The sequence below is a fragment of the Martes martes genome (genome assembly GCF_963455335.1).
Source record: "Martes martes genome assembly, chromosome: 5".
NCBI classification, from domain to species: Eukaryota; Metazoa; Chordata; class Mammalia; order Carnivora; family Mustelidae; genus Martes; species Martes martes.
Window position 1 is genome coordinate 52,695,660 of NC_137892.1, and position 14,486 is coordinate 52,710,145.

The following is a 14,486-nucleotide window of genomic DNA, read 5'->3' on the forward strand; positions in this document are numbered from 1 at the left end:
CAGATTTTTGGCTATTACTGTAGGAATGCTTACATTCCTGAACATATCAAATTTTATACATATGTAGCTCTAAGTGAATCCAAGGTAATTTCTTAACCATATAATAGTTCAACTGCATTTTTAAATTTGATAGATATTGCCAAGTAACACTCCTAGCCAGCTGCATCAATTTATACTCTCATTACAATACCATTTTTTATTCTGGAGCAAATCACAAAATCTGAAAGTCAGTGACAGAAACACATATTCCTTGAAACTACATATTCTTTCATCTAGGCCTTTTAATGAAAACTGTGTTAGATGCGATCTCAAAAAACTGAAAATCCTTTTGGCTTTGCTGAGCTCCGGGGACATCCTTTTTCTCAAAGAAAAGTACTTGTTACTACTGGCTTGCTTTCTGGAACTTGGCCAAAATTCATGGTTAACTGATTCCTTTGTATATTTTAATACTAAAATATAATTCTGTCACTGTCTTTTTATAAAAAGTTCAATAACTGCACCTTTGTTAAATATAAATAACAATTCAAGAACATGCAGATATCATTGAAAAAAATATTTATAGAACAGACCCGGGTAGCAGTGTGTAGAAGTACTTGAAATTCTACCACTCTGGCTCTCACATGGATTCCACTGCCTATTGACATTAAAATAAGAAAAGTAACCTACATGCAGAAAGAAGGTTGTATTCACATTAACATTCATGAAGGCTGAGCAACTGAAACCCTACATATCAAGTAGGGAATATATCTTTTGTCTACTGATGAGAAAATGTCTCAGTGACAAATGGTTACAGACGGGTGTCACAAGGGCAACACCACACAGAACAGCGACAACAAACAAACAAAGAAAGTTTTCTCCTTCAATTCTTTTTGTAGCATTGTGGACGGCCGTGCCTATCTCCTTAAATAAAAGAAAAAAATTGCGGTGCGGAATTCCTAACCTTTACTGAAGGCACTTCCCGGCAAACAAAAACACAGTCTTTGAAAGTAATTCAAAACAGAGCTTCGGGGTCTTCATGATGCATAAATATTCAGACATTCTGAAAAGAAGTGCTCTGCACTCTGCATCCCAGCTCTTTGGGTCAAACATGTATATCGTCATAAGACAGCAAGCACAGTCATCCAAGTGCGAAGTGTGTAACGTCAACATGGTGAAATACCAGGCACATCATGGAAACGCTTTACATCATTTACGTAAATTCAAACACATTATCATACTCATTTAGTAAATTTGAGATAGTTATCTCATAGACCCTAACAGTGACTGCCACTGCCTTTCAGTTAATTTTCAAAACCAAGTGAGTTAACCTGTAGACAGCCTGTCTCATTGAGAATAGGGAGCCTGAGAACCAAAGCCCGTGGGCAAACATGTCCCAGGGCCTGACTCTAGGTGGCCCACTTTCCTCACCTATAAACACAAAGACAAGCAACCGTACCCCGCAGGCCAAGGACTTCTTTCCAGTATTTTGCCTCTTCCGCAAGTCTAGAAGCTTCAGCAGGAAGACTAATAAGCACAGTACAATTTGCTAAAACATGGATGTCAACACTGAGCTTCCGGGCGTCCTTCTCCACCCTACAGAAAGCTCTAGATGCAGACCACGAAGAAATGTACAACGGCCTCCGTCAAATCCTTAAGAACCTCCTTCCTCCTGAAACCCCACCGCCGCGTATTTTCTACACAGAATGCCAGCACTGTGTGGACGAAGGACAAAGGAGAAGCCGGCAAGGCGCTCTGGAGCGCGGGGTCAGCCCCCAGCCTTCGCCTTGGGAGCTATTCCTCCTTGGATGAAGGGGCGGGGCAGAGGGGGAGGAGACAGGGGCGGGGCTGGAACTCGGATCCCCGCCACCCGGCCCTGACGGCATCCCTGCGCCTGCGCGCCCGGCGTGGGCCAGTGGTTGGAAAGCTCCTGGGTCCGGTCTTCACCTCGAGTCCCCGCCCTCTGCCTCCTTCCCCGCCCCTTCCCACCTCCGCTCTCCTCCTCCTCCCCCACTCCTTCCCACCTCCGCCCACTTGACGCGATGACGCACGGCAGGTTTGCGGACGTGGCGGCGCCGCACGGCCCGGAAGGCGGAGACGTTGGCGGCGGTGGTGGCAGAAGACAGGGGCAACTCAAAACGGAGGGTTCGTCATGAATTTGCCCGGGACAGGAGCCGCGGCGGTGGACCTGGCAGCCGGCTCCTTGTTGTGGCCCCGCTGCTAACAGAACAGGTAAAGATGGCGGCGAGAGATGGGGGGTGTCCTGGTCCTGACCTGTGGGATCCGGCCCCGGCTGCGCCCTCGCTGGAGATGGGCGGGAGTCCTCGGCCGCAGGTGTAGCCGGGGCGGCCGGGCAGGGCTTGGATCCCGGCCTGCATGGACGAGACCCCGAGGCAGGGGAGACCTTCGCGACCAACCCCACTGAAACCCCTCGTTACACTCTCGGGGAAACTGAGGCTCAGAGAAAGGACTCCTACCTGCCAGATGCCCAGATCAACGCATTTACAACCTAAGCACTGTATTTTCCCCACTTACTGTTTTGTTGAATAAATGTTGACGGCTTCTCTTCCGCACCGTCCAAGTGTGATGGTGTAACATAAAAATCCGAGATCGTTGCAGGGAACAAACAGGGGAAAACAGGTTAATAAAAATAAAAAGAACAAGAACAAAAAAACCCTGGGTGTGTGGAATGGAGAGGGAGGGAACTTAAGTTTTAAAAACTGAATTGGCCCTGGCGGATACAGTCACTGTGATACAGTCGCAATGCTGAACTAGCTTGTGCCCTATGGCCCTTTTATTGCTCTCTGCTTAAGGAAAGGCAAAGCCAAACACCGAACAATAATTACTACAAATTAAGGTGTTTGGGAAACCATTTTCAGTTACTGAGTGAGCCTTAACAACGTGTCCATTCGTAACTTTTGGGACTTTTTGTAATCTAGATAGCATGCAGAGTTTTTTCAGTTTTCTTAAGAGGGGCTTCCTGCTTTTTTCCTACTCTAATAATTAAGACAGGTTGAAGAAAATTGAGCCAGATGACTTGAATACAGTGTACTTTCTAAACTCTATATGGTTGACTTAGGTAATTATCTGCTTGGGCCAGAGTCTAGCTTTCCACTTGGACTGGAGGTACAACCAATTCTTGATTATTCAAAAACAGTATCTAGTTTGTGGTTTTCTGCTGCCTTCATTTCATTACACAAGAGAGTGAAAAGATAGTGAGATGAAGTTCTAGTCTTTATTATTTAGCATTGTACCATGGAGAAGGTTTGATAGAAATACGTGAAATGGCTTTGGGCATTGCTCAGTGAATTGCAGCTGTTCTAAGCCAGTTTGGGATTCTAAGAACAAATTATTAGTGGGGAAAAGTCTAAATGGGTCCGTATAGCCACATGTAAATTGCTGTTAGTTTTAAGTGGTTCTTTTTTTTTTCTTTTTAAAGATTTTATTTATTTATTTGACAGACAGAGATCACAAGTAGGCAGAGAGGCAGGCAGAGAGAGTGGTAAGCATGGTGTGGGACTGATCCCAGGACTCTGGGATCATGACCTGAGCCAAGGCAGAAGCTTTAACCCACTGAGCCAACCAGGCGCCCCTTAAGTGGTTCTTTTTAAAATATGGACCCCTTCTGAGAACAGGAAAACAAATATTCCCCCCAGAAAAATGTACATACGTATAAAATTTTGCCTATGACTCCACAGAATTCACAGACATTTCCTAAACTAAAAACACAAGATAGTAAAGACTTGGTTAAGTAAGTAGAAATAAAACTATTGTCTATTTTAGGTGAAGCTGAGATACTTTTTCATTTTTCTGAGAATTAAAAATAAAGCATCCTTAATTTATTATGCTATTAAAACAAGATTAATCTTTGAACTTCTTAGAGTTGTCCCTTGGTTAGAACTCCATGAAGGAATAGGTGTGACCAGGACTTCAAAACTGCTTTAGAGATGAAAACTGTGGATAGCTTTCTTTAGTTTGGTGGCTGTGAATTTAGGAATCACAATACATGTTACTAAATAGTAGCACCCTAGGGGGTGGGGATGGATGAAAGAGTCAGCTTAATATATAGTTACTAGTTAGCTGTGTTAACCTATTAGAAAAACTCTTGAGTTTCTAAAGCATTGCAAGTATTGCTGTAGAGCAGGGTCAAAAACTGGTTTTCACCCTCCCCCCCCAAAAAACTGGTTTTCAGGGGTTGTATTCAATGATATGAAATAGTTCATAAATTATATACGTATGTGCCTACAAACAGAACGCAGTCTCTTGTCATCCATATTACAAATTCAGACTTTTGGGAATTTATGTTTGTTTTCTCTTTTTCACTTGGTGTTTGTCTGTAGTATTTACAAGTGAGCTAAGTCCTTTTTTAAGGCACCTTTTGACGGACAACTAGGTGGCTCAGTCAGTTAAGCAGAGTGCCTTCTGCTCAGGTCATGATCCCAGGGTCCTGGGATCGAGTCTTGCTTCGGGCTCCTTGTTCACTTCTCCCTCTGCCTGTGCCCCCCCCCCCCCCCCTTATGCACTTTCTCTCTCTGATAGATACAATCTTAAAAAAAAAAAAAAGACACCATTTAAGTTTGCTTTCTGTGACACAGTATTTTGATGGTTTCTTCCTCTTGTGAATATCCCTTTCTCGCTTCTTTGCAGGCTGATTTTCCTTCATTCAAAATACCAAATATAGCAGTTCTTCAAGGCTCAGTCTTAGCCCCTTCTTACGCTATACTTTCTTTAGGTCATCTCATCTATACCCATACAATTTCAGTTTCTACCTACGCACATGAGCCATGAAATTATAGTAGGGAGGTGGGGAGGTAGGGAAGTGGGGAGGTAGTACAAAAGATACTCCAATCCCACATGCACTTAAAATTCAGAACAAGCCAATTATTTGGGTTCACTAAAATGTTGTGTTTGTACATATAAAATATGTACAATTTATAGTTCTGATAGAGTTAAAGTATATGTTTTTAATACATGATACAAAAGTATTTCCTAATTTTATTCACATGCTCAGAATAAGTGGAGCTTCGTTTTTTGACTTTAAAAAGATAGCAATTTACTTTTGCAAAAATGTTTATCATCCCCATGTTTTGTAATATATGGTTTGTAAAAATGGATTACCTCTTCCAGGTACGTTAATTGCACTTCAACATCTGTAAAACTTCAACCTAAATATTTAAATACCTAAAATCATTTTTTTTTAAGTGTCCTGAATATAAGATTCATGTAACTTGGGTGAATGGATCAGGTACATTCCAAAGTTTTCTTCTTTCCTCCTCAGATTTTGACATGGCAGGGAGACATCAGAATCGTAGTTTTCCTCTTCCAGGAGTTCATTCAAGTGGTCAAGTACATGCATTTGGAAATTGTACAGACAGTGATGTGTTGGAGGAGGATGCTGAAGTTTATGAGCTTCGATCCAGAGGAAAAGAGAAAATCCGAAGAAGTACATCAAGAGATAGACTTGATGACATTATAGTTTTAACAAAAGATATACAGGAAGGCGATACTTTAAATGCAATAGCCCTTCAGTACTGTTGTACGGTAAGTTTTCATTTGATTTTGCATAATGCTGTCCAGAATAATTTGTTCATTAGCACAAATTGAAACAAGTTCTGTACTCTTTTATCTTCTTTTTCCCTTTCTTTCCATAGAAATCTGTATTATGTTCGTAGTTGTTAATTTTTTACACTTTTAAGTGAATTTCTGTGTATTTCTAAATCAATGATTCTGTTTTCAGTATTGAAAAACACCCATATGTGTTATGTTTTCTCCTTACTCAAGTTGTAAGAGAATATAGAAATATATAAGGAAAAGTTTTTCTCTGCCTCAGCTTCCTGAAATAACACAGTTTGGTGTGTTTCTTCCCATAACTTTTTTGTGCTTATAAAAACACTGTACATACAGGGTGATTGGGGTGATCGCCCTTGTTTATTGGGCTTTTAAAAACTGGTTTAGGGGCTCCTGGGTAGCTCAGACGGTTGAGCATCTGCCTTCGGCTCAGGTCATAATCTCCAGGTCCTGGGATTGAGCCCCACTTTGGGCTCCTCCTCATCAGGAGTCTGCTTCTCCTTTTCCCTCTGTCTCTCCCCCTGCTCGTGCGCTCTCTGTCTCTCTCTCTCTCAATGCATAGATAAAATCTTACTAAATAAATAAATAAATAAAAATTTGTTTATACTATGCCTATTACTCAAGTTGCCTTTTTCATTTTCTTGTATATTATGGACATCCCTCAGTGTCTTACAGATCTAACTCATTATCTTATATAGCTATATAGTATTGCATAGTGTAGAAGTGCCATAATTATTAAGCTGTTCTCCTATCACATAGTCAGGATTTTCTCCCATGTTTTGAATTGTGTGGTGAATATCATCACAACTATATCTTTAAATTAAATGGTGGTACCTTTATTTCTGTGGAATAGATTCCCAAAAGTATGATTGATAAATAGAAGGAAAGGCATTATTTTTAACTTTAATAATACTAAACTCTGTTTGAACCGTTTTTATATCTGTATCATTATGTCCATCTTGCATCCTTAGCATGTAATCTTTTCATGTAAACACATTGATCTGGAAACTGTTGGAACATTTTTTCAAACTTTTTGTTCTCATACTTCCAGTAGAATTTTGTAATGTATGTTTTGTGTTATCTCCTGGCACATTTTAAAGTGAGCTTAAATATTTCCTAATAACTTAAAGGATATAATTTGCAGAATGTTGTCAATGTTGATATTTAAAAATATGACTGTTAGAATACTGTTTATATGCACTAAAAGAAAAAATGATTTATTTATTTTAGAGCTTGCGACTGGGGGGAGGGATTGAGGGAGAGGGAGAACCTTCACACTTGCTGCTGAGTACGGATGGAGCCCAAAGCTGGACATGGGGCTCTGTCTCGTGACCCATGAGATCATGACCTGAGCCAAAATCAAGAGTCAGATGTTCAGCTGACTGAGCCACCCAGGCACCCCTAAATGCACTTTTTTAATAGCATGAAATTTTTGTCATCCCTTTTTCTCCTTGATTAACATTTTTACCCTCCCCCCACAATCTTTCATAATGTTCTATATTTTTATACTTGAAAGCCCTTTATTGGTTACCTATTATAATTCTCTGCAACAGAAACATACATATTTATAAATTTATTTATATAAATATATGTAAATTTAAATTGAATTGAATTGAATTTAAATTTCCTGTGGCCATGAAGTTTTGTGTTATTTTTCTCTGAATACAGTAATTACAGAACTTCAGTTGATCAAAACAGATATGATAATTTTTTAAAATTTAATAATGCAGTTTATTAAAATGCATTTCTTGGTGAGGGAAGAAGAGCTGGATTTTTTTTTTTTTTTTGCAAGTTGTTCAAGTATGGTAACACCACTTATTATTAGGTCATAGTAGACCTGACTTCATTTTTTAGTGTATATAACCATGTGAATACATGTTTGTAGAGAAGTTGCAAAACGTGCTTTAGAAAGTTGATAGAAAGCAATCAAGATTTAAAAATTAGGGGCAAAGCTAAAATTATCAAGGTGGAGGTCCAAGAGAGGAGTGTGGTCCAGTAGCTTCATTAGAGAAAGACATGGGTTTTCCTTTAATGAACCTGATAAATTGTCTTAGAAAAGGAGAAATTTGAAATGCCATCTGAATGATTAAAAATAGGTCATATTTCCAATGAGCTGAAAAGGAAAAAGTATATGACTATATGAGTATGTGAGGAGAAAGGTATATGATAGTGATGTGGAAGGAGAAAATAAGGGGAACAACAGATGAAATTTTAATAGGTGTTCCAGAGATGACTGGCATAGACTGATGGGAAGAAGCACATTGAGCTAATGGAGGAAAAGTTTGATCTATTTAGTAAGAACACCATTATAAAGTTTTAAGGAGTGCTGCAGAATGGTAGGCAAACCTACTGGTGAGTTGGAGGGGACCCAACAATAAAGAGGCTAGTGGAATAATTCAAGTGAGGATGATCAGGGCTTAGACTAAAATATGTGCAGTAAGACTGGAGAAGTTTACAGAAAATCATTTGGTTATTCTACAAGATGTATCAGTGGATTCCTCATTTATTTATTTATTTATTTATTATTATTTTTAAAGATTTTATTTGTTCATTTGACAGACAGAGATCACAAGTAGGCATTTAGGCAGGCAGAGAGAGAGAGGGAGGGAAGCAGGCTCCTCGCTGAGCAGAGAGCCTGATGTGGGGCTCGATCCCAGGACCCTGGGATCATGACCTGAGCCGAAGGCAGAGGCTTTAACCCACCGAGCCACCCAGGTGCCCTGAATTCCTCATTTAAAATGAAGAATGATGAAAGGGTGGTTAGCTTAACATTAGAGGAAGGCAGGCATTATCCACAGTAGGGAAGACTAATATAATAGAGTTAGGGAGTTAAGCAGTGCTCCGTTTTACCAGGAGTTCAACCAGCAAAAAAAGGATGAACCTTACAAAGGATTTATCACTTAAAAAATTGAGTATTTAGTGCTGTATTCCTCTTATAAATACTTAGTTTTAAAAATTACTAAAAATAGGGACGCCTGGGTGGCTCAGTTGGTTAAGCAGCTGCCTTCGGCTCAGGTCATTATTCCAGCGTCCTGGGATCGAGTCCCACATCGGGCTCCTTGCTTGGCAGGGAGCCTGCTTCTCCCTCTGCCTCTGCCTCTGCTTGCTCACTTTCTCTCCCTCTCTCTCTCTGACAAATAAATAAATAAAATCTTAAAAAAAAAATAAAAATTACTAAAAATATGCCAGTCATAAAACGTGACAAGAAGACAGAAAGTCCAAGGTTGGAATCCTAATGCTATCAAGGAAGTTAGTATAAAAGAAAATATAGGGATATTTAGAGTGAGAACCTAGGTAGACTACTAGACCTTGGAAGCCTGGTTCAGAAAGAGTATGGAGTAGTTATTAGTCAGAATAGACAGTACCGAACAAATGAACATTTAAAGAGAATAGGGTCAGACTCGGGTTTGTCAATGAATCTTCATTTGCTTTAAGAAAAACACAGTCTCGAGGTTGTAAAATTTGAAAGCATCCTTTTTCTTTACTGTCTCATCTAGTTACTCCTTAGTCCTCTCTCTATTCCCACACGTACGCTTCCAGGGAATTGATTTTTCCAGGAATTCTTATTCTTCAGTGGACTTGATCGGGAATCTGCAGTTGATCAGTTCACACTCCCTCCTAAATACCCTCTTTGTTTGACTTCCTTGATTTTGCATCTTTCTGATTTTTCTGCTAGTGATATTTAATTATACTAAATATAACTATTAAATGTTATAGCTGTTATAACACACTGTATATCGCTATTCTAAATGTTCACGTGTTTTAATTAATCTTTACAAAACCCTATATGGTAGGTAGTGTTAACTGCTGTCATTTTATATATGTGGAAATTGAATTGCAGAGAGGTTAAACAGCTTGTCCCATATCAAAAAGCTAGAAAGTCATCAGAACTGTCCTTCAAACCCAGACAGTCCATACTTTTAATCACCATCATATATTGCTTTCTTGGCCACTCTTTTTTTCTTTTAAAAATTTTTTTTTAAAAAATATTTTATTTATTTATTTGACAGAGATCACAAGTAGGCAGAGAGGCAGGCAGAAAGAGAGAGGGGGAAGCAGGCTCCCCGCTGAGCAGAGAACCCGATGCGGAGCTCTATCCCAGGACCCTGGGATCATGACCTGAGCTGAAGGCAGAGGCTTTAACCCACTGAGCCACCCAGGTGCCCCTCTTTTTTTTTTTTTTAAAGATTTTTATACATTTATTTGACAGACAGAGATCACAAGTAGGCAGAGAGGCAGGCAGAGAGAGAGAGGAGGAAGCAGGCTCCCCACTGAGCAGAGAGCCCGATGCGGGGCTCGATCCCAGGACCCTGGGATCATGACCTGCGCGGAAGGCAGAGGCGTTAATTAACCCACTGAGCCACCCAGGCGCCCCGCCCCTCTTTTTTTTTTTTTTTTAATCTTATTTTAAAGTAATTTCTGGGGGCACCTGTGTGGCTCAGTTGTTGGGATTCTGCTTTGGCTCAGGTCATGATCCCAGGATCCCAGGGATTGAGCCCCACATCGGGCTCTCTGCTCAGTGGGGAGCCTCCTTCTCCCTCTCCTACTCCCCCTGCTTGTGTTCCCTCTCTTTGCTGTGTGTCTCTCTCTCTGTCAAATAAATAAATAAATAAAATCTTTTTAAAAAAAATTAAAAAAAAGTAATCTCTGTACCCAACATGGGGCTTGAACTCAACCCCGAGATGAAGAGTCACACACTTTTCTGATTAAACCAGCCAGACACCCCTTAGCCACTCTTTCTTAATCTCTTGTAGATTTCTCTTAGTATACCCCTCAAACGGCTTTCTCAAGAGATCTTTCATGTGTCACCTTTTTCTTCCAGTCTTTTTTAGCGAATCTGTCTATTCTTGTGACTTCAATTACCATTTTTGCTGGTAATCCGTGAATCTATATTTTGAAATCATTCTTCCAGATTTCAGACATATCTATTAACTGCCTGTTGGATGCCTTCCGCTTAGATATTTCAGTCACCTCAAAGTCAACGTGTATAAAATCTGTGTTTATTTTCTTTCTCCCTCCAGAGTGTTCCATCTTAGTAAATGGCATCATTAGCCATTGAGTTGGCCAAGCCAGAAAAGTTTTATCTTAGACTCACTTTGCCTCTCTGACATCAATCAGGTGATAAATGATCAGAGCTTAGGTTAAAGCATTGATGGAAATCATGAACGGGACTAATCGCTTAAAGGTGGTGGGAGAGCCTATCATAATTGGTAATCTGAGGAACACTCCCATGCTCTTCCTCTTGACAGTGGCAGGTGGATAGGATATACAGATAAGGTGAGAACCATATAATATATAGGGAAAGCTTATAAATAATGACCGATCTTGGGGGTAATTGACAATGCACGAACACTGAGAAGTTTGGGAAAAATGTCATCAGAAGACAAATGAGGGAGATAAATTATGTTATCAGTTCTAAGATGCATGTTTTTTCACACATTTTAACATCTTTGAAATTGGAATGGTGGTATCCTCAATATTTGGTGTTTTAGGTTTTTTCCCCCCTAATATATAAAATAATGACACATCTTAGAGTGTATGGTATCTGAGTTTTGATAAAATGCAGTAATTTTAGTTGGGTAAGTTGACATTTGCCTACACTTTAATTGCTAGACTGGAAGAAAGAATATAAATATTTGTCATTGTTCTTTCCCAAATTGTTTACAAACAATAGAAAGTGTGATATTTGTGCATGATGTACAAAGAGAAATATCAAAGGATCCCAGAATCTACTTAAATACCTAGGATTAGTGTTAATAATACATGGGTGATAGTAAGAAGTAATTAGTGATTTCCCAAGACTGGTAGATCAAAAGTGATGTAGAACTGTTAACCACAAAATAAAATCTGGGTGTGATAACTTAATAATGCTAATAATTAAGTTCCACTTTCTTTTTTCCCTTCCAAAAGTAACTGGGATGAATGACTATTGTTACCTCTGTTTTGATGGAGAATTCAGATGAATGTTGCTTTTTTTTTGTTTCTTAACAGGTAGCGGATATCAAGAGGGTTAACAATCTCATCAGCGACCAAGACTTTTTTGCCCTTAGGTCTATTAAAATTCCAGTTAAAAAGTTTAGTTCATTGACTGAAACACTTTATCCTCCAAAAGGAAGACAGGCTTTACGTCCTTCGTCTGTTCAGTATGTTCCAGAACAACAGGAAATTTTTCCAGCTAATGATTCTCTTTCTTCCACTGAGTCAGCTGATAACTTTTTAAAGGAAGTAGATCGAGACATAGAACAAATAGTAAAATGTACAGACACCAAAAGAGAGAACCTTAATGAGGTAGTATCTGCTTTAACAGCACAACAAATACGTTTTGAACCTGATAACAAAAACACTCAACGTAAGGATCCTTATTATGGAGCGGACTGGGGAATAGGGTGGTGGACAGCTGTAGTGATAATGTTGATAGTAGGTATAGTAACGCCAGTATTTTATTTGCTGTATTATGAAATTTTAGCTAAAGTGGATGTTAGTCACCATTCAACAGTGGATTCTTCACATTTGCATTCAGGAGTGACACCCCCATCACAACAGAGAGAAGTAGAAAATGGAATTGGTCCAACTAAAGGAATACCCTTTGGCCAACATGATCATAAACTATATCGTCAAGATTCTCAGTCACCTGCTGCTCAACACAAAACATAGCAGTTGGCTCATAATTGCAGTGTTAATGATCATGTATATCTGGCGTGTGGTGAATCAGTTATATTCAATAACCACTTTAAAGGCAGAAGTTAGGGAGATTGAAGATGCTTTTGTTTTTCACCCATTTTTTGGAGCCAGTTACAAGTAGATTGAGTATAAATTCCTACACTTGCTAGTTGTTGATATTGAAAGCTGTAAATCTATATCTGTTGTATCAATGCTTAAAGCAAAAATGAATTTAAATATGGGTCTAGGAAGTTCTTAACTCGGAAAATGCATCATTTTTCTTATTCAAGCCTGGTTATGTTTAAATTTTATTTTTCAAATTATTTTTTGGTTTAAAGTTATTAATATTAAATATATTAAGCAAAATAAAATTTATAAGCCCCCCAGAATAATGTTTTGCAGTTAGGAAGTTGCCATTTGGTCACTAGAACACTGGATTAGGTCAAGACCTAAAAGTAATCTTTGTCTCTTAAAGCTCTCTGCCTCTGCTTCTGTGATTTTAATTGCCTCTGTTATTTGAAAGCACTTTTGTAATTCTTTAATGAAAAGTGTTATATGAATTAGCATTATTTAGGAAATAAATCCTTACATACTGTGATAAGTTGTTGCTGTGTTATATGCAGTAACATGCCTTAATTACATTTAATGCCTTATAATATTACTTTATGTAAGCTAATACAAGTTTTAGAATTAAAATTAAGGATTATTTCTGATGGTCCAGTGGGATTCATAGGCCGTATAAATTCATCTCCATCTTCACTATCAAGGAAAACTTCATAGGGTTAAAACAGATTTTCACTGGCTGCCTCTGGTCTGTTGGAGAAAGGGTTCATTAAGCAAAAGCAAAGGTGCAAGAGACCTTGTGCATTAACAATAACAGACAAATTATTTATTGATCCGTTAACCTACATTTTTCAAAGAGGAAATGTCCAACTTAAACCTTTTTTTCCCTCTGAACATAGCATCTGATTGGGGTATTAGAGGCCACAGGTGTGTGGATCAGTTGAAAGGGCTTGATAGTGCTACTTTGTAAGATTTGCTGGGGATCAGACATAGTCTGGCTAAATAAGGATCATTTGCATACTGATTTCCATCATTTAATTTCTTCAAGTATGTATTTTAAAAATGTAACCAAATGATTCATTAGAAGAAAGTTTGGTGGAGTCTGGATTGCCTGTTTTGTGTATAATAAAGTGTGTACCTTAAGTTATATCACACCACCTCATTTTCTGGGCATTATTTCCTAACTTTTAATGTTTCAGGTTTTAACCAGTCATTTTATATTTCCAACTCCAATACTGATTTAAAAAAAAAGGGGGGTGAATAAGTACATATGGTAAATTAAGTTTCATGTACTTTCAGGAGCAAAGTATCATAAAAAAAAAAAAAAGGACAAAGAAGTCAAGCATTAAAGCCCTTGCATGTATTAGAGGGCCTTAGACAATTATTGGTAAGTGTTAATATGGAAGTTATAGCAAAATCATTTGTTGAATAACTCTTTTAGTTTGGAATTTTAAAAATTGTTTTAATGTGCCTTGGCATCTTGAAAAAAAGTGTATGATCTAATTTATGTTCAGTGTTAACTTGGTCAGTTTACATTGTATTTATTATGCTTGCTGAAAAATCAAGTTTTAGGGAAGAAAAATGGATTGGATTATTTTAAGGTAGAATGAAGAACTTTGTTTACATCAAATTGATGAAATTACAGAGTCAGTGATTCCTTTTTGCTAGTGCTACTTTGAAATTGTGATAGGTCTGATTTCCAAAATAAGTAACTTAAAGTAGTGAAGTGTACTATGTACTTGATTAAAAACCATTTTGTCTTGCAGTGTGTCCTGTTTCGTGAAGGAAATATATCCTTATGACACAATCAGGCAGTTTCCTTTTTCTATATATTTTAATCCTATATAATTCTATGTATGTCATATACATAGAATTTTAGATTCTAATCTTTAATGGTCATTTTTTAAAAAATTTCCTAAGCATTTAATAGATCTAGAATAATTTTACCTTTTAAAAAGTACTAATATACATCAAAATTTGTAGCAAATAATTACTTTGTAAAACTTAATGAGTTATTTGATATTATGGATTTAAATTGTGTTGAAATCCTTATTTGAATTTACTTGGATGCTTTACATTAGAAGGTACATATGTTATATATATGCTAACAATTGTGAATCACTGCGTTTGGTTCACTTAAAAACTTGGGAGTTATAAGTGAAGAAAAATCTGTTTTTAGGGCAGATTTTTTTTTTTAAGGCTGGCTACAAATGGTTAAG

General features: G+C 38.1%; 1 protein-coding gene across 1 annotated transcript; it reads left to right on the forward strand.

Annotated features, from left to right (window-relative positions):
• Nucleotides 1–2,008: 2,008 nt before the first annotated feature.
• LYSMD3 (LysM domain containing 3) lies at nt 2,009–14,031 on the forward strand. Its single transcript, XM_080804771.1, has 3 exons — nt 2,009–2,208; nt 5,255–5,517; nt 11,536–14,031. The coding sequence occupies exons 2-3, from the start codon at nt 5,263–5,265 to the stop codon at nt 12,196–12,198; spliced, it is 918 nt and encodes a 305-aa protein (XP_080660897.1). The 5' UTR covers nt 2,009–2,208; nt 5,255–5,262; the 3' UTR covers nt 12,199–14,031.
• The last annotated feature ends 455 nt before the right edge of the window (nt 14,032–14,486 follow it).

What these genes read in the sequence shown, in the direction of transcription:
- LYSMD3 (XM_080804771.1), top strand. Translation starts at nt 5,263, where the DNA reads ATGGCAGGGAGACATCAGAATCGTAGTTTTCCTCTTCCAGGAGTTCAT. An exon ending in CCCTTCAGTACTGTTGTACG is followed by an intron (nt 5,518 to 11,535) that starts GTAAGTTTTCAT and finishes GTTTCTTAACAG; the next exon opens with GTAGCGGATATCAAGAGGGT.